The sequence below is a fragment of the Amblyomma mixtum genome, chromosome 3 (genome assembly GCF_055824585.1).
Source record: "Amblyomma mixtum isolate Tamu chromosome 3, ASM5582458v1, whole genome shotgun sequence".
NCBI classification, from domain to species: Eukaryota; Metazoa; Arthropoda; class Arachnida; order Ixodida; family Ixodidae; genus Amblyomma; species Amblyomma mixtum.
In genome coordinates, this window is record NC_143014.1 from 356409573 (window position 1) to 356432117 (window position 22545).

General features: G+C 44.8%; 1 protein-coding gene across 2 annotated transcripts; it reads left to right on the forward strand.

Annotated features, from left to right (window-relative positions):
- The first annotated feature begins 212 nt into the window (after positions 1 to 212).
- LOC149356425 (uncharacterized) lies at positions 213 to 9307 on the forward strand. Of its 2 annotated transcripts, XR_016291642.1 has the most exons (10): positions 214 to 711; positions 1932 to 2037; positions 2113 to 2195; positions 2795 to 2884; positions 4342 to 4421; positions 7714 to 7853; positions 7936 to 8086; positions 8502 to 8629; positions 8747 to 8881; positions 9169 to 9307. XR_016291642.1 is itself a non-coding variant. In XM_089584182.1 (9 exons), the coding sequence occupies exons 1-9, from the start codon at positions 540 to 542 to the stop codon at positions 8766 to 8768; spliced, it is 972 nt and encodes a 323-aa protein (XP_089440308.1). In that variant the 5' UTR covers positions 213 to 539; the 3' UTR covers positions 8769 to 9090. The 2 variants fall into 2 exon arrangements, 1 of the variants encoding a protein (XP_089440308.1); XM_089584182.1 differs by lacking the exon at positions 9169 to 9307 and having other exon boundaries at positions 213 to 711; positions 8747 to 9090.
- Positions 9308 to 22545: the final 13238 nt, after the last annotated feature.

Below are 22545 nucleotides of genomic sequence, written 5' to 3' on the forward strand. Positions count from 1 at the left end.
GACGTTTTTATGTTTTCATTCGTCGCAAGCTTTATAGGTTTACATACTTCTCCACAGAGGTCACAACCTAAATTTAGAGGCATACGGCTTGTGTATGCCTTTAACCATAACCTTTAGAGCTGATCGAGCGTTTGCCGTATACGTTTAAGCTTTTGCGAAGTTCACGTTGCCACATTCGGTGACGACGTTCAAGAAAGGAGATTCTGAGTTCAAACAGCGCGCGCAGCTATATACTGGATTGCAATGGCTTACTGCGGGAGGAGCGGCTCGGGTGCGGTTTAACATCGGCATTTCGATAATAGTCATACACACTACTTAACATTTCAACTAGTGTAAGCAACAAGATATAGTACTCGAAAGTCGGAAAACTTTGATAATATTTTAGCAGGTATAGCAAACATAGTCTTATAGCTGAATCTGAATGTTTCCTATAAACGACACAGGCGGTGCTGCTGTACCTCTAGTACTGCGTCATCCCAAGCCTATAAACAACCAAAGCCGCCAAAACGTCGTGCACGTGTTGTGCAAATTTGTCTGCGATGCCTGTTCGACACCACGACATTTGCGGAATACTCCGCGGCCGCTGCAATGAACCACAGTGTGAGTGCCGACAATACATGGTGATGTGTACGGCAGGCGTTGCCGAGGACAGGATTCGTTGTGATTACTGCAATCATAGCCCCAGCAACCACAGCAGGATCACTGATCTCGGTGAGTATAATGTTTCGTGTTATGTGACCTGACAAGCAATGTTGCCTCTTGTAAACGAAAATTAGGTATCCTAGAAGTAAGAAACTGCAAGTGTTGTAGCCGTTTTGTGTTACATGCCGTTTTCGCGTGATGTTAAAGAATTAACCCGCGCTCAAGTGTTGCATGTTATGCTCTCACGCGGGCGCTTGGCTTCTGTCACTAAAGATTGAAACGCTGTGATTTAAGATGTTTCACGCAGCATGTTTTGATGTTTTGCGCTGCTGTTTGTACTCAAAGCGTTGGCCGCCAGCAGGTTGTTATTACAGGTTGTTACAGTCAGGCAAACGTGCCTGACGTGGGATGGAAGCTCTTTGTTCTCTTTTCGGCCCATGTTTCTTGTCTCCCGCGTTTGTCGCGTCCGCCTCGCTCTGCTGGTTGAAAAGAGGTGCTGAAATAAACTGACCGCTTTTGCCAGTATGCCCCTTCGCGCCTGACAATCAAGTCCACGGGAGCGAAACATAACGGTTGTTTCATATGTGGTTCGCAGAAGCACATTAACTGAATGCGCGCTCGTGTCAGCTGCTTGTTATCGTTGTAGAAAAGAAAAGGCCGATAATCTGCCTTCGGTGGCTTTCGCTCATGCTTAAATGGACGGCGGCGCAACGGAACGACACTGGACAGGAACACACGCGCACACATGTCGTGTGTCACTGTCGCTGCGCCGCCGTCCATTTCATCATGCACCAACTCGCCCCACAGGCCGTTATGCTTTTGCTCATGTACACATTTAGCGGCAAGACGGTTCCACGTGGCCACGAACTTGCGGACTGCCATTGCATCAAACCCAGTCACCAATAAATGCACACTGGCACAAGTAAATAAGGACCTCGATGTGGTGCTTCGTGTCATCTGCCACTTTGCACGTGTTTGCTACCGGCTTGGTCGCAATGCTGCTCCGCACGCGTGCAGCCACAAGGAGCTGTGTTCATGCTCAGTGTAAACGACCCCGTACTGCGTCCTTAATTTTTTTTTTATTGTACTCCTAACTTAATTGTTTGACTGACGCGAAACGCATATGCCTACGGTTTGCAAAATGAACTTTGATATGCAGTGCCGGAAATGAATAATCTAGACGATCAAATAATGCGTCGTTATAAAAAAAAAGATATCCATATAGAATCTCCAGGATTTCTGTTTTCTTAAATAACTATACAATGCTCTTTTTTCTTATGCATGGTAAGAACCATCGAATTCAACGGAAAATGTACCTCAATCTGGCGAGAGGTCGAGACAGGCTCGGTCTGGCGAGAGCACGCTTTCGCAGGATACTGAAGCCCATGGAGACAACGGTGTGTATCATTCATGTCCACACAGCTTTTCTATTAAGGAGGAGCTATAGCATGGTGTTGCATTTTTTTTTTCCGGCTCAAATATGGAAGACATTCAGCTACACAATAATGATTCGTCATTTCTGCCAGAAATCTGTGAACCTGGATGTAGTAAAGGTAAATGAGCTCCTTTCTGCTCACAATATAAACTTAGGTTTAATACCCATTAGCGAAGTTAAGGATTAATGTTGGCTAATGTCGTTTTTAAGTGTTTGAGGGCTGGTGTGCTTGTTATGACAAAAACCGTGGAGGCTCCAATGGACTACCTTTTGGGTGACCTTTACTTTTCCCAAATGAGAGGCAGTGTGGTTACGCTACTGACCATCCTATTTTTGACCAGGAGTGTGATGTTCATTTCGTGGGTGGTATATGATAAAAATTTCTTCCAAACTAAAAACAGAGAAATAAAATTGATGTCACTGCCCTGATACTCTTAATGTTGTAGATGAAGTACAGTACCTAGATAGTTCAGTGCCGCAGGCTTTGAACCACTGATTAAAGTTGCAATTCAAGCTCACAAAACTTTTCTCCTTCAACCAGATGAGTCCTTGTATTCTTTGCAAACTGGACACAATGTATATTTAATGTTATAACATAATGGCAGTACTGGCCACCATGATAAATTGACCACTTTGCCATCATCTCATTAGTACTCCTACTATAATAAGTAGTAGTAAAGTTTTAAACTAACAAGACAAAATCTGTGTTTTATGCAGACTCCTTGCCCTGGACAGGTGAAGAGAGCCCATCTCAAGGCAAAGACACCACAGAAGGCAGAAAAGAGCTGGACCATTGTTCTTGTCAAGGTAAAGAATTATAAAAATAATTATAAAAGGAAAATAGTTGCTCTCTGACATTTTCAGAGCTGAGCGTGTTATTGCTAAAGTATTTTGTCAGTCTATCCTCATCTGCTTAATCTAGCGGTGAAGTAATCTTAGATGTGTGTTCATTTTCATTTATAGGTCTCTTCAATTTGATTTCTCTGAGTGCACTAGTTCTGAAAAGTGCTGCAGCAGTGCAAAGTAGTCATGTGAGAGTGCATGCCAGTTTCAACACTGGCGTGCGACGGCAGCTGCCAAAACGAGTATACAAGTGTAGGACTCTGCAACCCAGCAGGCGCCAACGTGCGCACAGTGTGTGGCAATATATATCACTTGCACGATCACTATGGCCAATTTCGAAGTTTCCGTAGATCTACTGCGCTTGGAAAGGGACAACAACTATGGCGACAATGCCATTGACCGTGAGAAGTTCACCAATTAACGTCCGCATGTCTTCACAATTTTACTGACGTGCGAAGGTGCCATTCATAAGCCTGGGTACGAGAGAATTAAGGGTGCAAACAGTTGCCACGAGTATAAGTTTAATTAATGAGACGCGCAATTGACTGTTCAGTGGTATAAATCCATGGTTCCTTTCTTCTGTGTGAAAGTGCTGCTGCCAAAAAGACTCATGTGCTTCATTGACTATCAGACGTCCATGGTGGTGGGGGAAACGTTTATTCATTAACTGAGCTCCATGGGCGACAAGTAACTTTGATATCGCAGAGTCACTGTGCACACTATCATGTGGATCAGGTCTCTCACACGCAAATGACTCGATCGATCGCAATTTTCTGGTCTCTGTTCGCAGCTGCCCATCTTCTTAGGTCAAGACCAGCGCCATACAACACTATGCAAAAACAAAATGTATAGGACAAGGCGGGCGAAGGTGCCGTATCGTGGCACGTACTGCCATAGTACACATATGTGACCACAACTGGTCCTGAGTCTTGACTATACAACAAGATGTTGATCACCAGCATACAGCCCAACTACCTTGTATACGCAACCATTCGCCGATCTGTTAGCAATGGGCTCTGAAGGAGATGGGTTTAACAAGAATCTGCAGAACGATGCACATTGTCTGCTCTTAGCCGAGCGGCACATACGCCATGCTGCACTTTTTTCTGCTCCTTCTCTTGAGTGAGTGCACGATGGGTGAGAACTCGTGCAGAACTAGTGCTGTACCTTGACAAATCAAGAAGTGCAGATGGCACGCGCGGCACTGGCATAGCGACGACAGCAGTGCTGCACTACTTGAACTGGCGCAGCTGGTGCAGCCAAATCGAAGAGACCTTGTGTTTCTCGAGCCCAAAAGCATTTAGTATTTTAATAGCATTTCTGCATTTGTATTCCAACACTTTGCATCAGTTTAGTGACTTTGTATTAACTAATGGCAGATGCAGGCTTCAAGTGATGCAAATTTATTGCTTTCATTATAGCCTCAGTACATGATCCACGTGGAGTGATCTCAGCACAAGCAGTCGGAAACCACTGCCCTGATCCACCAAGAAAAACGAAGGTCAGCAAGCATGTCTGCATATTGTGCAGGTTTACAACGAGACATTTCCATGCTTTTTCTCGTCACCTGAACACTGTTCACATGAACAAGGCGGTAATTGTGTGTTGTGCATGTCACCTGCAGTTTCCTCGCATTGCTCTTTACAAAAACCACATTCAAAATGAGTGTCGGGGGCTGCAAACTAAGCAGCTGCCACCTCTTAATGATGTCCCTACTCTTTCCATCAGGCCTCATGTTTCTGTTGCATCTGCATTAGAAAACACTTCAGTTTCCTGTCTTAATGAGAGTGATGAGATGAGTAATGGTGTGGAATCCACAGAAAATTTGTGTTCTTCAGAATTGCTGTCAAAGCTGTCCTGTTTAGCTAGACAGCTTGAGTCTAAGCACAAGTGCTCGAAGGTTGTTGTGGACACGGTTGTAAGCGGCGTTTCAAATATTTTGACAGTTGCCAGATCTCCCATTGATGTGTCTTGCATTAGTTCTGACAGGCAACGAAAGTTGCTGTACCGTTCACAGGGAATATATGTTCCTCCGAAGGAAGTAACATTGCCGTCTAATCAGAAGGCATATATTGTTCCTTTAAAGTCTTTACTTGAACACCTACTTCAGCATCCTAAGCTAGCACAGTGTTTTGGGGCAGGGCTGAAAACTTCAGAGAGTGAACTGCTCCGAGACTTCACAGATGGCACCAGGTATCAGACACACCCTGTAGCAACACTTTCTGACAAGAACATGATTGTAATGGTATTGTACTGTGATGACATTGAACTTGCCAACACTATCGGAATGAAAAGAGGGTTGAGAGGCAAGCTCACAGTTTTTTATATAACCTTTGTAAATATCAAGCCGTTTGATCGATCCAAAGTGAGCAACATTTTTTTTCTTGGTGTTGGAAGGTCAAAGGATTTGAAGACACAGGCTGCAAAACGGATACTACTTGACGACTTTATCCTCACAGTAAACCAGCTTGAAGCTGGGTGTCAACTAAAGACTGCTGATGGGGACAAAACTTTCTTTGGATTTTTGCTAGCCTACATCGGAGATGCCCTAGCATGTCATAACATTGCAGGTTTCAAGGAATGTTTTGCTAGAAATGTGCGTGTGGCTTGCAGGACATGCATGGTACCAACGGCAGAATTCCACAAAATTTTCTATGAAATACATTGCCCACTGCGTACTGAACCTCAGTATGAACGCCACCTCCTTGGACTTGAAAGCACTAATTCATTGAAAGATTTTCAGGAGCTGTCAGCCCAGTGTGGCATTAATTCAAGGTCTCTGCTTTCAGATATCAAAAGCTTTTCAGTTCTGACTGACCTCCTTTATGACCCAATGCACATTTTATTTGAAGGGTTTGTACCTATGGAACTCTCAATGTTTGCCAGGTTTGCAGTAAGGGACGCTTCATGGCTGACCTTGAGGCAACTGAATAAGTGCCTGTGTGAGTTTTCCTTTCATAAGATGGTGAGCAGCAGTGATTACCCTCGTTGTTTTGAACAAGGTTTCAGCACACCATCTTCAGCAAGTTCTAGCTTTGTGCTTTTGCTGCATTTTCTTTTTTTGTTGGATGATTTTATTCCAATAACTCCATTGCTAGAGCCGCACTGTGAGTGTCTTTTGCTGTTGTGCATTGTCACACAGTTTTTACTTTCACCGGTGATATCTCCCCATGCATTAGGACAACTTGAAAGCCTTATAGCACGTCACAATGAACTGTTTGTACAGTTGTATGGCTCTAAAGCACATAAGCCCAAACATCACATGCTATTGCACATGGCCTCACAGTTGCGGCGCTTTGGTCCTTCACATCACCATTGGACCATGCGATTTGAAAGCAAGAACTGCCTTCCAAAATCAAAGAAGTTCTGGAATTTCAAGAATATTCCGTTCTCTGTAGCTGAGTATTTTCAAATCACATTGTCCAATGATCTTTGGGAAGGACCACAGCTACTACGTCGTGAGATTAGCCTTCATGAAAAGAGCATCTCTAGACTTGGCATGCCTTTTTCTCTTACAACTGAGTTCTTGCGTTGTGGGCTAGAGGCCTGTAATATAGGCGAAAGAGCCACAAGTTTGCCATATGCTGAAGTGAACAGCGTGAAATTTTGTCTCAGATATCATTCTGTTTGCCAAAAATGATGAGCCAGTGTTTGGTGAAATTGAGAAGATTGTGTTGTGGGCACAGGATATCTTCTTTAATATACATATTCTAGTGAAGATAAACTACTCAAAGCGAGTGAACGCATTCGTTCTTTCAAAGACGGCGCATACAATGTTTATTAAGGCTGATTCTCTGTTCTATCCATGGCCACTGTTCTCATACAGAAGAAATGACCTACATTATGTGATATCAAAATGCATACATGAAATGCCGTTTGCATAAGTGATATTGTCAAGCATTTTGAACCTTGGTTTTGTGATATTTTTTTTTAAGGGGGGGGCATGTGTCTTAGAGCATTTTTTTTATTTTTTTATTTACAGACCAAATGCAATGAAACTGCACAGACTTATTCAGTTTCTTCTGCTGATTTCAAATATGCAATCTGTTTATTTCTAGGCCAATTAGTTCCTGAGATATTAATATATATCATGCCATTGTCTGCTCAAACAATAGGGAAAAAATGGGCCACCAGAAATTTAATTTTAATATGTGGGTAGATACTGCAATGTCTGAGGAATGCAACGCTGGAAGCAGTTTTCAGTTTATTGTCCGTGTGGACAAATGGGCTTAATAGTTTCATGTGTGTCGTGTTTTCTGGCACTGTATGTCTGGTTAACTCACTATTACGCCGATTTGTCCACACGGACAAAAACTGAAAACTGCTTCCAGCGTTGCATTCCTCAGACATTGCAGTATCTACCCACATATTAAAATTAAATTTCTGGTGGCCCATTTCTTTTCTATTGTTTCAGCAGACAATGGCATGATATATATATCGTCTAAGGAACTAATTGGCCTAGAAATAAACAGATTGCATATTTGAAATCAGCAGAAGAAACTGAATAAATCTGTACATTTTCATTGCATTTGGTCAGTAAATAAAAAAAATATCTAAGACCCATGTCCCCCCTTAACAAATTGCATGTGTATGCTTATGCAAAAAAGTAGGAGGTGGCTTGCCTGTAGAGACGTGAAACACTTTGGTCACTTCAACTGTGCTCGTTGGAGTTGAGCAAGACATGGAGTTTGTTGAAATTTGTTTTTGTTGGTTTATGCTTATGGTCACATGTTTTTATGAGGTTAATAAAGTATTCAGCATTTGGCGGAGATTCAGTTTTCTTTATTATGTAGGTGTTCAGTGACTGGCTTGAAGAAAACTTGCCAACATTCTCCGAGTACGTACAGCCTGTGCTTCAAGGAAAGGCTCTTCCTGAAATGGTGTATAAGAGCCAGTGCCGCCAGCTTCGTGCTGAGGTCTCATTGTTTCTTGAGTGAGTTATTTTTATATTTCAACGATCTGAATATAGTGCTTAGTTACTTCTTAGGATCTTACTTTATTTTTATTTTTTGAAGTGAAACTGGCCGCATAGACAGCGGAAATAAAGCTGAAAGACGGTGGAAATACAAAGCCCTTGGGGATGCCCTCGTGAAAAAATATCCGAGTTGCAAATGGGAGCCTCCTAAGCCAGGCACCAGGATTGAGTACACACGAACTGCTATTCACGTAAGCATGTCATGACATATTTATTTATTTATATTTTTAAAGATGTGAACGTGCATGATGCTGAGGGAAAATATTCAAGTGTCTATAGAAGAACGCAGTGTCCTGGACTCAAAAGTAACAAAAAAAGAAAAATCGATGGAGTGATCAGACTAGAAAATGTGATATAAGGTAGGAAGAAACAGCAGACGAAAGTTTCGGTTCAAGTAATGGCAAAAGCATCTTTGCTGAAACTAAAATATGTAAGCACGTTAGATAACGCAATGTATTATAGGAAGAAACCGGCTCCTGACCAAATTGTTATGCACATAGTGCACTGTATTGAGCTCCATTTCCTTGCGTTTGAGTGACTACATCCTGAAACGGGTTGCTCTCTTTTGTTAATGTTTTCATGCTCATTTTTTGTTGTTTTATGCAGAGTGTATTCATAAGGAGACTCTCTCTTCTGAGAAAGATGCAGCGGCACCGACAGAAAAAAAAATTCCTCTTCATGTGGAGGAGTGCAGCCCTGAAATTTCAAAGGAGGTGGCTGTGGCAGAGTTACAGGTGAGTTGGGAATTTTGATTTTCATATGTGACAAATCCTGACAATTCGATGTTCTTTATATTTTATGTAGTTTGATTTTGGAGGGAATTTTAATATGTCTGTCTTTTTATGTTCTAGTTACTGGCCTCAAGCACGTTAAGTGGCGTGACATTTAACATTGAGAGGGTCACGTGCCTCCTCAAAATCACCTTCAAAGACCGCTACCAGCACTATGTTGACCCGCTGCCAAGTTATTTCTTGGTAGAAGATATCGTAAGTATAAAATTATTGTATATCAACCTAAATTGTAATATTCCTTGGTAAATCAACTGCTTGTCCGGAATGGCGCAGAGAAAATTTAAAAGCCCAGACAAAGGAAAACTGATATTATTTTGTATTGAAGGCAACAACATCACAGTAAATTTTATCCAGCCAAACACTGTCATTGTTTAAAAAGAAAACCCAGGTTTAGCCACATGACTTTTATTCCAAAAGCATTTCTTAAGCAGCTAGCATTAAAGTGTATTAAACCACTTTTTTATTTTCTTGGTTCTATACAGCTTTGTGCTGAGGTGCTACTGCGTTTTGGGAGCGCAGTGGACGACTTGGAAGAGAGGCTCAAGAAAGCTGTGCGAGTTTTTTCGGAAAAACAGGGCCATGAAACCTCACTGGCAGACGTTTCCCGTCACTTGCAAGGTTCTGTGGAACACTGTTTAATTACCGAGGTAAGTTAGCAAATTTCTATCTTGTGTTTGCATAACTGTATTCAATAACAACAACCAATGGACATGTTAATTAGTGGTCATGTATGAAATGCAGCGTAAAAGTTAACATGGAATTCAGGTAATGCTAAGAAAGTTGTTGAAAACTCTTGAAATTTTTGCTCTGAACCCTGCTAGCATGAACACTGCAAATTCTCTTAAAAGTATGCAAAGCATGAACGCCTACTGCGAGAAAAGAAAAAGAGCAAATGGCTTATTTTTTCTCGGTCAAAAAAAAAGATATCCCTGTGTCGTTAAGGAGTAAGGGGAGCATAAGCATAGTGCATGGGAAATGTATGCATTTAGTAATTCGATTCTCATGGGTCTTCGGCAATTCTAATTACAGATTGTGCTGCCTACAGCTGTGCAAGTCACAGCACCTCATATATACACAGACGAGAGCCATTCGTGGATATATGGAGGAAGAGAAGAAGTCATCCTTTTGAAGCAGAAAAACATTGAGCGGGCTACCATATTATGCTTGCTGGTCTACTACTTAAAAAACCTGACCTACCCGCAAGCATTTTCACAAACTTTGATTTTCGTGCAGAAAATCCTGAAGCCGGAAGGCCAGATCCCACGTGGGATGATTTCAAATCGTTTGAAATGTTTTTTGGCACTATTAAAGAAAAAGAATGTTTTATAATTCATACGATCTCCGAAGGTTGCTCAAGCAGAGAAGGTTTAGAAGTAGCCAGCGCGGGAGCATGGGCGCCGCCATATTTTGTCACATGACCATTCCGCCATCGCTGGCCTTCGGGCCTTCTCGTTTCAACGGCTGCCGGCGTGCTGGTGCCCGGCTGCAAGACGCTTCTCCGGCTCTCGCTGTGGGTGACGAGCTGCCGGACGCCACAAAAATTCCTTGTGAGTGCGCATGGAATGTGTTGGTGCTGGAAAATGTTTGCTTCAACCAGCTGATTTACTCGTCTCCTTCAGACTGCCGGCATCGGCTCGAATGTGCTCACATACCGCGGTCAGCTACCTGCGTGTTGATATTTATTCAATCAATTCACCACGTAACGATATTTGTGGACCGCATAACTTGTTGTCAAACTGCAGATTAAAAGCGGGTGAATGCCTGAAAGCGTGCTTTTCAGAGCTCGATATTTTTGCCGAATGGAGGAATATGTGTTCACAGCTATCAAGAACATTCGCCGCTCAGCACTGTGCACGCGTCTTACAGCCAAACGTCCGCGTGCGTGGGATCGCCGGCCGATTGTCCAGGTATCCTCCGTTAACATTCCGTCTTCCAAAGGAAGAGTATGGATCTTTTTCAAGGATCCCTTCAGAAGCTCAGCAACGTTTGACCGTGTTCTCTTGCTAAGTAAAACTGAAAACTGCTCGAAGTTAAGCACCCGCAGATGTAAGCCGCTGGTATAAGCTGGAATATTCGAAGTCCTGTAATGATAAATTTCACCGCTGTCCTGTGCATTAGCGCACTTCTGTAGAGCTTTTCACTGGGTGACAGAATTGCATGTTGAAGCGCCTCCTTTGAGGACTTCTGCAAACGCCCAGTTGCTGCTTCCACCATGCTAGCGTTAAGTTCGCACAACAGTTTCGTGAGCACTGTGCCGAAGCCGAGGAAGCACTTATTGCAAAGGACTAAAACGCACCGATCATTCGATGTATTGGATCAGTGTTTGTCGATGGTGAGAAAGGTTATAGGCATAGGTACGCTCGTTCTGCCACTCCCGCAGGTACTGCTGGCGTTGAAATAAACTGGCGCGCGGCGTTTGTGATATGTTTATTTTCTCATGGAACAACACATGAACGTTCTGTTCTGCTTGGAAGTAGCATGAACTCGCAAGACAGCTCCTCCAAAAACGGCGGTAATTGTTTCGCGGTTTCCTTCATGTAACAAGCGCATCTATTTCTCCGACTCTACACCACAGGGATATTAGATCTAGATATTAATTCAACAAACAGCTAAATTATTTCAACAATACGCATGACATCCGTATCACAGCTGGGCTGTTTAAGAGTCACTTGACGTTCGTACACAAGCTGTGCAACAGCGTTTCGCACTGCGCGGTGATGCTGCTGACGCCTCGAAGGCCAGAAGTGGCGGACCTCCTGTCGTGGACAGAGCAGACTGCTCTCTGTAAACGGTCTATAGCAGAAAAGTTCTCTGTTGCCAGGAGTTCAGTTTTATTGCGTGTATATTTTGTGTTTTAAATAAAGTGCTTATTTTATATTTCAGTTTCTTTCATATCTGCGCAAAGGCTTGAGAGCCATGCACTTGCATGTGGCATGGTTAACTTAACTCTTTCTTTGATTTATGGGTATACTAATCATATTTATTGGATGCAGGGAAATATACAGTTCGCCACAGATGGGGTACAAACCCACAACCTCTGCATATCCTATCTCACTTGAATATGAGAGCTCTTTAAACATGCATGTGAAGGTTGTGGGTTTGTATTCCATGCAGCAGTGGTGTGCTGTATTTATCTTAAAGGTTAAATTTAAAGGTTTACAGGAATACTGTGTAAACCTCGAGTTTAAGAGGTTTTCACATACCTATAGGTAGAGGGATACAAAACTCTAAAATGTATGCCTTCAATAAAGGGTATACTTTTAGAGGCTGCAAGTTAACCTTTAAGTTAAAAGTGCTTGTGTGACCTATAGAAAAGAAACGTGACCTATACTATAGAGGTACCATATCTAAAGGTTATAAAAAACCTGTAAATTAGAAGCATACAAATTTTAAAAATGTATGCCTTTAATAAAGGGGACCATTTTAAGAGTGTATGCCGGAGGAAGTTGCTAGGCTCAATGCAAGGTGCCTGGGTGAAGCTGGAGTGACAGACCGGAGCGACTGGCCAGTGGTGATGTGCGTGTGGGCATGGTCGGCTGTGGGTGGCTGCAAGAAGGTTGTGGCAGTGACAGGCCGTGGAGCTGAGACTGCTACATCAGACGGCTGCCTGGCAGCAACAAACACAGCTGGTGGATGGACAGTTGCTGCACTACTCGGTGTGGATAGCTCTGCCATTCGTTCCTGAAGGTGGCTCAAGGCAGGCACCAAAGCAGACGCTTGCTGCGACAGTGTCGAGCTGCCAGGGTCAGACTCCGAGAAGCGGGTGACAGTACTCAGGGCTTGGAGTGCGGCGTCTTGGGCAGGCGGTGTGGCCGCCGGGGTAGTGGGGCTGGTATCTGACAGATGCTGCGGTGCCGGCAATCTCACTTCGCCTTTAGCACGATCACTCAGGTCAGTGACTGACGGCTTTGGCGGAATGAGCGATGAGGCGGCAGGTGAGCTTTCGGCTGGCAGCGATGCTACGCCGTAGGATAGAGAAGTTGGCGGAATGGGGCACTCGTCGAGGAAGAGCTCGACGGACGGCAGCACTATTGGAGATGAAAGAAGTTGCTCACCGGTCTGTGCCGAAGACGCCGTATCGTCCTTATTGGAGGCGGTATGGCCAGAGGCGCTGAACAGGGTGGCGCGAGGCGCATCTGTCGCTGAGTTCGCTGACGTGGCAAACCGCGGTGGGCCAGGCACCTCACCGAGCTGCTGAGGGAATGACTGCGGACTTGGGGCCATGGAGTCGTCGCACAGTGCTGCTAGCGTGTCCGGAGTAGCAGGATGCGCTGTCGGAGGCGATGCGGTAGCGTCTGGTGCGGTTGGTGCTAGAGAGGCTGGGCCGGAGACGCTGGACTGGAGTGGCGGCGAGGCGGCGAGCGGCTGCTGAGGCGGGCCGGGTTCTGATGAAGGCGGCGTGGGCGCGAGCGAGGCCGGTGCAGGGCCAGAGGCTGGCGGTGGCGAAAACGGGTCCGCTGCGTCGTAGAGCGGCGGCGGAACGTAGTAGGCGCCGAAGTGCGCCAAGACGGCCGCACGCAGCTCATCGTATGGCCGGCCGCCGAAAGCAGAGTAGGTGAGCCGACGCAGGAGGTCGGGCGGGAGGATGTCGCAAAGGACTGCATGTTTAAACGGCTGGATGGTGATGCCGTTCAGGTACATCGCAGCCTCCAGTTGGGCGAACCACCCGCCGACGCCTGCAGGCCGGAACGCCGGGAGCGGCGGGTCGAAACTTGGGTGCTGCCAGTACGCCATGCTAGGACGCCGCTGGGAAAGAAGGCACGGTTCGCCGGGTCACCACTGTCGAAGGATTTGCGGGGTCGCAGCGCAGCACCAGAGAGAGACAACCAGCGTGGCAGGCTTCTAGTTCCGAACTGCGTGTGCCGGGCGTGCGCGCCCAGCACGCGCTGTCCATCTTTATTTTCCTCTAGCGCGAGAACGCCAATCTCAGCGCCAGCGCGTTATAGCGTCGCCGGGCGCTACAAGATGTTGGTGAGTTGCGACGCCACGGGTTCCTGAGCACCCGCAGGGAGATATGATGGTGAGCAGTGCGCCACCACGGACCCGAGCACCCTTGTCTCGGCTGTGCGCGGCTTAGCCGTGTCTGGGCAAAAGGGAATTCTGGTGGCTGAATAGACGCCGAGTGATTGGACCTTTAAGGCCCCTCGGCAGACTAAACACTGCCCTTTGGGCTCCGCTTCCCATAGACACTACCCCCGGATTGATCCGCCTAGGAGAAATCAGCCAGTTGCCACTTGCCGTCCTTTTCTATACATTTTAATCTTTAATACGTCCTTTCTCCAACCTGTCCTCTCATCTCGTTCCTTCCTTATCTTCTTATCTTCTGGGCAGCGAGAGTTAACCCTATGCGTATAGGCCTACCTTGTCCCATATGCATAGACTCGGAGATAAAGACAAAGCCCATTATCCAAGACTCTTTTACATTCTTTTATATTCAGAGTCTGTACCTAATGGTGCTGAGGATCGTTTGCAGAAGGTGGCGAAATTCTTCAAGGAAAATGACCTTTGTCTTTTGCAGGCAGATAAGATCGGCGGCTTTGTTGCCTTGCCGAAGTTCATGTACAGGTGCCATCAACAATAGATGGAAGGTTATATTGACGTAAAAATTTAATCATTATAGAAGAATAGAATAGAATATATTTATTTAACATCATGGCGATGTTGGGTGCACCGGCAAAAAGCCAGTGGCAAGGCTTGACGAGGCCGGCGCACCCTACAGCAGCTTGGCAGTGATACACTTGTTCACGTTAACAAAACAAACGAAAGAAACAATACGAGGGCACTTTCACAGAAAAAAAAGAACGTACAAACACACAGGACATATAACAGTTGTTGGCATTATTTAGCTATACATTTATAAGGATTTCTCATTTAATAAATGTGGGAGAGTGAAGTTCAGCATTTGATACCCGTAATTTGTGCGGGTCTTAGGTACAAACCAATTCAAAACTGTTCGAGTAGAGTATTTAGACTCTTTGTATTTCAGTCCAGACAGCTGTAACATAAAGCAATTGTTTTTAACAACACTTGTTTCATACCGTCTTAAGAGCAACGTTTCATACAACTGGGGAAGGGGGGTGATGCCGACTGCCTGAAATATCGGGCCACTATGCTCTAGTCGCGGAGCATTCACAATGCTACGAACAGCCTTTTTTTGTTTAAAAAAATGAGTCCTACAACTTTCAGAACAGACCATGCATATATATATATATATATATATATATATATATATATATATATATATATATAGTCTGTTCTGAAAGTAGTAGGACTGATTTTTTTAAACAAAATGTATTCAAGTGAATAGTACAACCGATTACAATTTTTCAAGGTAGCACCCTTCCGCACCTACACCCTGCTGCCAATGAGTTTTACAGTTTTCGTACGCCTCCAGGAACGCCTGGACCGGAATGCTGTTTAGCTCCCTTGTCACGGCCTGTTGAACCACCTCTACCGATCCGTGATGTTTCCCCTTGAGCGTCGATTTTATTATCGGGAATCGAAAAAAGGCTGTCGGGGCCAAGTCGAGACTGTAGTGGGGCTGAGGCAGCGTTGCCGCCTTGTGCTGGGCCAAAAATCGGGTCCTCATTCACACGATGAAGAAGATCCTACCGGTTGGCCGTTTCCTCCTCTGACAACACTCCCGGCACCAACTTCGCCGACGCTTTCCTCATTGATACGTTTTCTGTCATGATCTCAAAAACTTGGGTTTGAGGAATGCTCAAGTCATCAGCAATCATTCTGATACTCATTATACGATCACTGTTAAGTAAATGTTTCACTCACTACACATTTTCGTTGGTCGTGCTGGTCGAAGGGCGTCTGGAGCGGTCGTCTTCCTCCACTCTTTCCTTACCTTCTCGGAACAGCTTGTGCCACTCAGAAAACACCTGATCTACCCATGGAAGCGTCATCGTAGGCCTCCTTAATCATGTTGTGAGTCTCCTTGCTCGTTATACCGAGATTTACTCAAAATTTTATCGCGTATCGCTGACCCTGTAAACGCTCGATGATTCTGCGTGACGAGACGTTTAGACAGGGGTTCACAGTAAAAGCGATCTCCTCTCATCAACGGCCGAGAGCCGACTGCCGGATTTCCCCAGCATTCCCGTTATCCCCCTTCAACGATCCTGCACGCGCATACCACCTCTCGTCCGCGCGTTCACCCAGGAAAAAACCAGTCCTACTACTTTCAGAACAGACCCTGTATATCCTCTAACTTGCATAGCGTTCACATGACAGAAGCCCACTCCTTGCCTTGTATACAGAGGGAAATATCGAGAAATAGAAAGCAGGGTGGCCTTGTTCGTTAGATTTTCTTCCACACACGAAATGTTTGCTGCATATCCTGGTATGCACTGCAGCTCTCCATTTGCTGGAGAGCAACGGATTCAGCGCCAACGCACTCGGCGAAACGCCGGAACATCAAACAGCTTACTTCTGCCGTCGGCCGAGCGCGATCCTGCGTTGACGCCGTTATACTTCATACGGTTGGCTAGGAGTCCTGTGAAACCTCGTTCCTGGTGCGTTGCTATACTCGCTGTTGCCGCCCACAACGCATCAATGCGTGTTGCATTTCGGCATTGTTTAGAAGAGGCAACAGCTACGCACAAAACACTGCACAAAGGGGCTTTCGACCGTAAGCGGGCCAATCGTTTCCTTCTGAGTGCGCCTCACCGACGCGAGGGTCGCCCTCGTGGGCGCGGGAACGTTCGCGACGCGCCTGTGCTGTGCTTCGCGCGCACCTGTGTGTAGCCGACCGAGCTTCAGCCAGCTATCATCGCCCCGATTATAGCCGAGTGTTGTTGGTTGGCCCCACGCAAAAGCGACCGTTGGTGTGGCGTGGCCTTGCGTGCCCCTTTTTCTTTCACACTCGCCTCGCAGCGCGCTCGTTCGCATCACCTGAATTTCTATTCGACTCCTGCATGTGCTTCATTTTTTGTGCTTTGCGCATACTGGGCTACACTCCCAAACAGCCATATTACATTGGTTGTCCAGAAAAACTAAAAAAAATTGACAAGGAGCTGTGCTCTATTAAGCGACGTTTGGACATTCGCCGACTGCAACGCTCGCTTTCCATAAGACAGTTTGGAAAGCGACTAAATGGTAGCAGCGGCTTTTTTTTCACTCTCATGTCTTAATGCGATACGAGGTATGTTGCGGAGCTAGTTGGTTTTTGTCAGACACTGTGGAATCACAGCGCCTGCAGACGCGGACACATAGAGTATGTAGACAGTTGTGTGTGTGTCCTCTCTGCATCCTCATTTGCAATCGCTGATTCGACTATGTTTTAATGGCATCTTGCCTGCCAAATACCTTAAACATTTTGTGTTGCTTCTTCAAGGGGTTTCCCTCTTGGTGCAAGATGAGGCGATGGAGGCAGACATTGTAGGACGTACTCGTAGGACGTAGGACGCAGTCACATTCCTTGTGCACATGTTATCTCTGTATGGAGAGTGCCCCGCCGCGGTGGCTCAGCGGTTACGGTGCTGTGCTCCTGACCCGAAACACGCAGGTTCGATTCCGGCCGCAGCGGCTAAATTTCGATGAAGGCGAAATTCTAGAGGCCCTTGTACTGTGCGTTGTCAGTGCACGTTAAACAGCCCCAGGTGGTTGAAATTTCCGGAGCCCTTCATTACGGCGTCTCTCATAGCCTGAGTCGCTTTGGTACGTTAAACCATAATAAAGTAATAATCCAGTCTGTATGGAGAGCACAGCATGTGTTTTAACATCCATCAGCTCCTTCACACGTTGGATAGCACAAACGATCTGGGACCGCTGTGGGCACACTTATCCTATGCGTTTGAGTCTAACATTGGCCACTTGAAGGAGCTGGTGACTTCAGCTAAGGGTGTACTACTACAGGTTGTATTACTACAGAGTGTATTACTACGGCCTCTTAAGTGAACAAACTCATCACACTTGTCAGCTCGAAAACGCAAAAGCTTCTGAGGAAACAACGTGGGCCAAACAAAGAGCCTGTTGGTATTCTTGGCAAACCAACAGAACTGCCATAGCCTTTCTTTGAAGCTGTTTACAGCCAGATTGGCCTCATATTGTGCGGTCCTGTTGTAGAGCACGGCAGAGTCAGAGCATCTGGGTAAGTGTTTAACAGCGAACAATAGGAAGAGACCTAACAAGAGAAACGGCACTGTTAAAGTCTTGCAATCATAAGTTCACCTGAAAATCATCCTTAAAATTTCTTTTCAGGATATCCATAAATTAATTATTGTTTTTGCAGTAGCACGGAAATTCTCTACTACCTCATCTTTTGAGAGTACACACATCTTAAAAGCTGAGAAGGTCCATTATAAATACCTTGTGTAAATAAATCAAATCTTGAACCGTGTACCTATATAAAGGGCAGACAAAAAAGTTTTTTATATAACTTGCATTCAAGGCTTTCCACAGGAACCGGTGAGCATATTTTGTTTTGTTTAAGGAGCAGATTTCTTGCTCAGAAATTCACTAAATTTGTAGACTGAGTGTTTTCATGACTCAATGCCAACATTCGGAGACAGCATAGAAGTGGGCTCCGAACTAACTTAATCCGGCTCGGCTTTCTTAATCTGCCCTTCAATCACACAGCAGACAGGGATTTATTGTATTTCGCCTTCTCGATATATGGCCACGACATCAGAGTAATCTACTATGCATTCCTTTTGCAATCAGTTATTACAGCTTGATCTGTGGTAGTACCACGGTTGCAAGCAAAGGGGATTCGTTTCATCATAGTGTAAAATACTGAACCAACACGGACGAGCTGTTTCCTCATTTCACTACTGTCAGATTCCAAACTTCAACAATTACCCACCAGGTAAGTCTGTTTATGTTTATGCTGTCTGTAAGGAAATGATTTCATGTACACTTTGAATGGTGCATCCCGTTTTCTTGTACACGATATAGTCATCAAATGGTACACAAGAATGCTGCATCACAAAATAAGCTACTCTCAGTAACTGCATCTGAAACTGAACGGTTAGTGACATTCATGACGTATTTTTAAGGCTGCAATCTTATTTATTGGCCTTACTTGTTTTTGAGTGTGATTGAATTTGCTTGTATACTTGTGAAAGAGTAATTTTGCATTTGTGAACTGACTTGCACTGAGTAATGAGCAGTGTGTGCCTCCTGAACGCCAAATGTTTCTTTTTCTGTTTCCATTTATTTTACACGCATTCCTTACAATATGTCCAGTATTAGATTCTATTTTTTGGTGAAGCCTACCATCTTCGTTTCGAGTAAAACAAAACAGGTGCAAAAGATGCTAAATCTAAGAAGGCACTTAGGACAGCCTAGTGCGGTAATGCGAAAGCATTTGCATTATGACGCCATGTGCAGGGTCAGCGTCGTGCATTGCGAGGGGGGGGGGGGGATTCAGTCGATCCGCATGATGTCGCTTGTTGCAAACTATTAGAACACGTCTTTTTTACTAACCTTGTGAATTTTCTCGACTCTAATTCATTGTTTACACCCGCACAGCATGGCTTTCGGAAGTTATTTTCTAGAGAAACCCAAGTTGCCTGCTTCACTATCAAACTTCACTATATATTAAATCCCGCATCAGAAGGTGACTGCATTTTCCTAGATTACTCTAAAGCATTCGACAAGGTATGTCACCGCTTATTATTTTTAAATCTAATTCAACTCATTATCAACTCCAGCGTTCTGAATGGATTGAATACTTTCTTCTTAACCGACCGCAGTTCGCTTCCGCTAATAATTTTAACTTACCTTCCAGCGAAGTTCATTCGGGCGTGCCACAAGGCTCAGTGCTCGGACCATTTTTATTTCTTACTTATATCAACGATCTCCCTTCCATCGCATCATCTAACATTCTTTTGTTTGCTGACGACTGTGTTGTTTTCCGCGAAATAAAATCCCCCGACGATGATAACAACCTTCTTCAGCGTGATCTCTCTAACATTCCTCTTTGGTGTAATCACTGGATTATAGAACTTAATACTAATAAGTGCAAAATTATGCGAATATCAAGAAGTTGCAACACTCCGCCTGTGTACTGCCTAAATAACGTTGCCGTAGAAGCGGTTGCTTCTTGTAAATACCTGGGTGTTCATATTTCTGCTGGCCTCAACTGGGCGCGCCATATTGAGTATATTACTAACCAATCTAACCGCATGTTGGGCTACGTGCGCCGTAACTTTTCCAAAACTCTATCTTCCTTGAAATTATTGCTCTATAAAACACTAATACGTTCTAATCTGGAATACGCCGCCACCATATGGGATCTCCATTATGAAAAACTGATAACTTTGCTTGAGCTGGTTCAAAATAACGCTGCTAGTTTAACCTGTGCAACTTTAACCATGCCGCAAGTGTAACAAGCATGAAAGCTAATCTTTCTTTACCTCTTTTAGCATCCCGCCGGAAGAGAATTCGTTTCAGCCTTTTTCATAAATTATACCATCATGTCATGCTACGTCATGCCCTCATTTCGTCCCCCAGATACGTGTAAGATCCCATTGATCATCGTCACAAAGTTGGCATTGAAACATGCAAGACTGTAACTGCATTTCAGCCTTTATTGACTCGTACATCACGTGAATGGAAGCGGCTTCCCGCAGATATCGCCGACATAAGTGATAACTATCATTTTCGTTCTGCACTAGCTAACATTGCGTAACAAGAGCATGATAATGCTTTGTTTCGTAACATACATTGCATCTGTTTATGTATTTTATTGTTTGTAACCACTGCCCTCATTAATGCCTTTGGCCCTGAGGGTTCAATAAATTAAATGAAATGAAATGAAATAATTGCTCATGTACGCTTTTACGACAACTCTGCTTTCACTAAATGCGCCTTTATTCAGATGCGAACATTTAATAAGAAACAAAACTGTCGCGGCGCAGTGGAAACGCCCCCAGCTGGCAGGCTGGGGTTCGGTTCCTGCCTGGACCCAAATTTTGTTATTTATCTTCATTGTTTTTCTTCATTGAAAAATAGAACAAAAAATTCGGATCATATATGGCAAAATTCAAAGGGTGATTGATCATTAGTATTACCGATGATGGTGATTACAACGTCAAGGGCAGTAAAATTTGAAGTACCTAAAGCACAGTTACATTAAACATTACCACTGCAACAGAACAACATACTCCTCTTTTCTGTTAGAGGGAGCCCAAGTGGTGGCGCATGGCTTGAAACAATTAATGAGTACTTTGGTGGTCTCTTTCTGCTGTTTCTTATGTTGCCTACTTTTGTTTTTCTTCGAATAAGAGGGCACATCTCTGAAAATATCAGCCAAAACTTGTGGAGCATTTAGATATCCTTGCATGAGATGGTACAGTGAGAATTGGAATTTAATGGTCTTTATTTCACATGTACACTTAACTGAAGATACAGCAGCATGACTTGAGAGCCAAGTGCCTCTAATGTATGAGAAAAAGGCCAGGTTATTGCACATCTGCGAAACAGCGTAGTGTAGAATTTTAGTTTTCATTAAGACGAAAATTAATGTATTATTGCTTTAAGGATACAAAACACAGAACAAACCACAGGAACAGGAAGACCTACACGACACAAAATGCTTCCCCGGATGACACCGTGTTCATGAAGGTCCATATGGAGTTGCGAGTCGTATCACTCGAGAAAAAGTCTGCTCTCGGCGGTTGGCAAACATACAGGTGTGTTCTAGCTGCACTTAGTGCTTGCTGCAGAACTTAACGAGAAAGGAACGGAGGTAGCGTTCCGTTTTTACATGTTGGTAAAAACTCTACTGTTCGCTATAATCTCTTGTTCATGAGGCTACTCAGTCTCTGGAAGAGCCATATAATCTGCCGCCACGCCGAATTACCACTGTGATCGAAGTCTTTTTTCTGAGAGCAGTGCGCCTTGGTGCGGGGAGTATATGCTGCCGTGGAAGAGCCGCCTAGTGGGCTACCCTATCTACATGCATGTGTGTGTCTCCAAGAACTTTGACGCTTGGGAAGGTGGGGAGGTTCGGGAGTATGGCGGGCTCGTATTATGCAGCCCGGTGTTCCTTGACATGATCATTTTCAGATTTTCCTTTTCGGCAGTTTTTCACGCAATAACAACAGTGTCTCGGTGGCCTAGGGGTAGCTTGTCTGATTTGGTATTCAAAGGGCACGGGTTCGAATCCCATTCGACCGCAGTTTTGTTGTCACTACAGGTAAGTTGCTTTAAATTCTTATATTTCATATTACGGTTTGAGGCATATGCGAGGTTATATTCACAATTTATGCGATGTTTAATCACTCCACTACACGTGTGACGACACCACCTTCTCGACAAATCCGCATTTTCTCACAAGCCGCCAGGTTCTACGCTGAACGAGAGCCTCGATGCTATTGCGTTATAATCCATTTAAGAGTCAGCACCCATCCCGACTTATAGTTCCTTTCCTGGGCGGGCAATTTTTTAGTTGGCCACCGTGCCCAGAGTACAAAAGATGTAGTGGAATAGCATTTTATCCGTAAGAAACTGCCTATGTGCCTTACCTTTCGATCTTCAGCGCTGATAGAGAAAGTTGCCTTCTGAGTAAAAATCTAAAAAATGACTCATTAATCGGCTTTGGCGTTTTTGTGCTTTTTCTTACCTGTCTCACATGCGTTCCTTGCTTCGCTTTGCTCTTTGCTTTGTTTTTCATTTTTATTGCGAAAACAATACTAATTTCACTTTCAGCTCCTCGCGTGGCGAGGCCGCGGTAGCTACCATTGGCCTTTAGCTTGACCTCTGCTATGACGCCGTACCATCTGCCGCAAAAACCAGGGGCCCAACTTGTGCTGTCGCGAGGCGAGGCCGCGCTTGGTAGCTGCTGCCTAACTCCTGCGCTCGCCGCGCGCGGCGCGCCTAGCGGTGTGACGCCACAGCTGCAA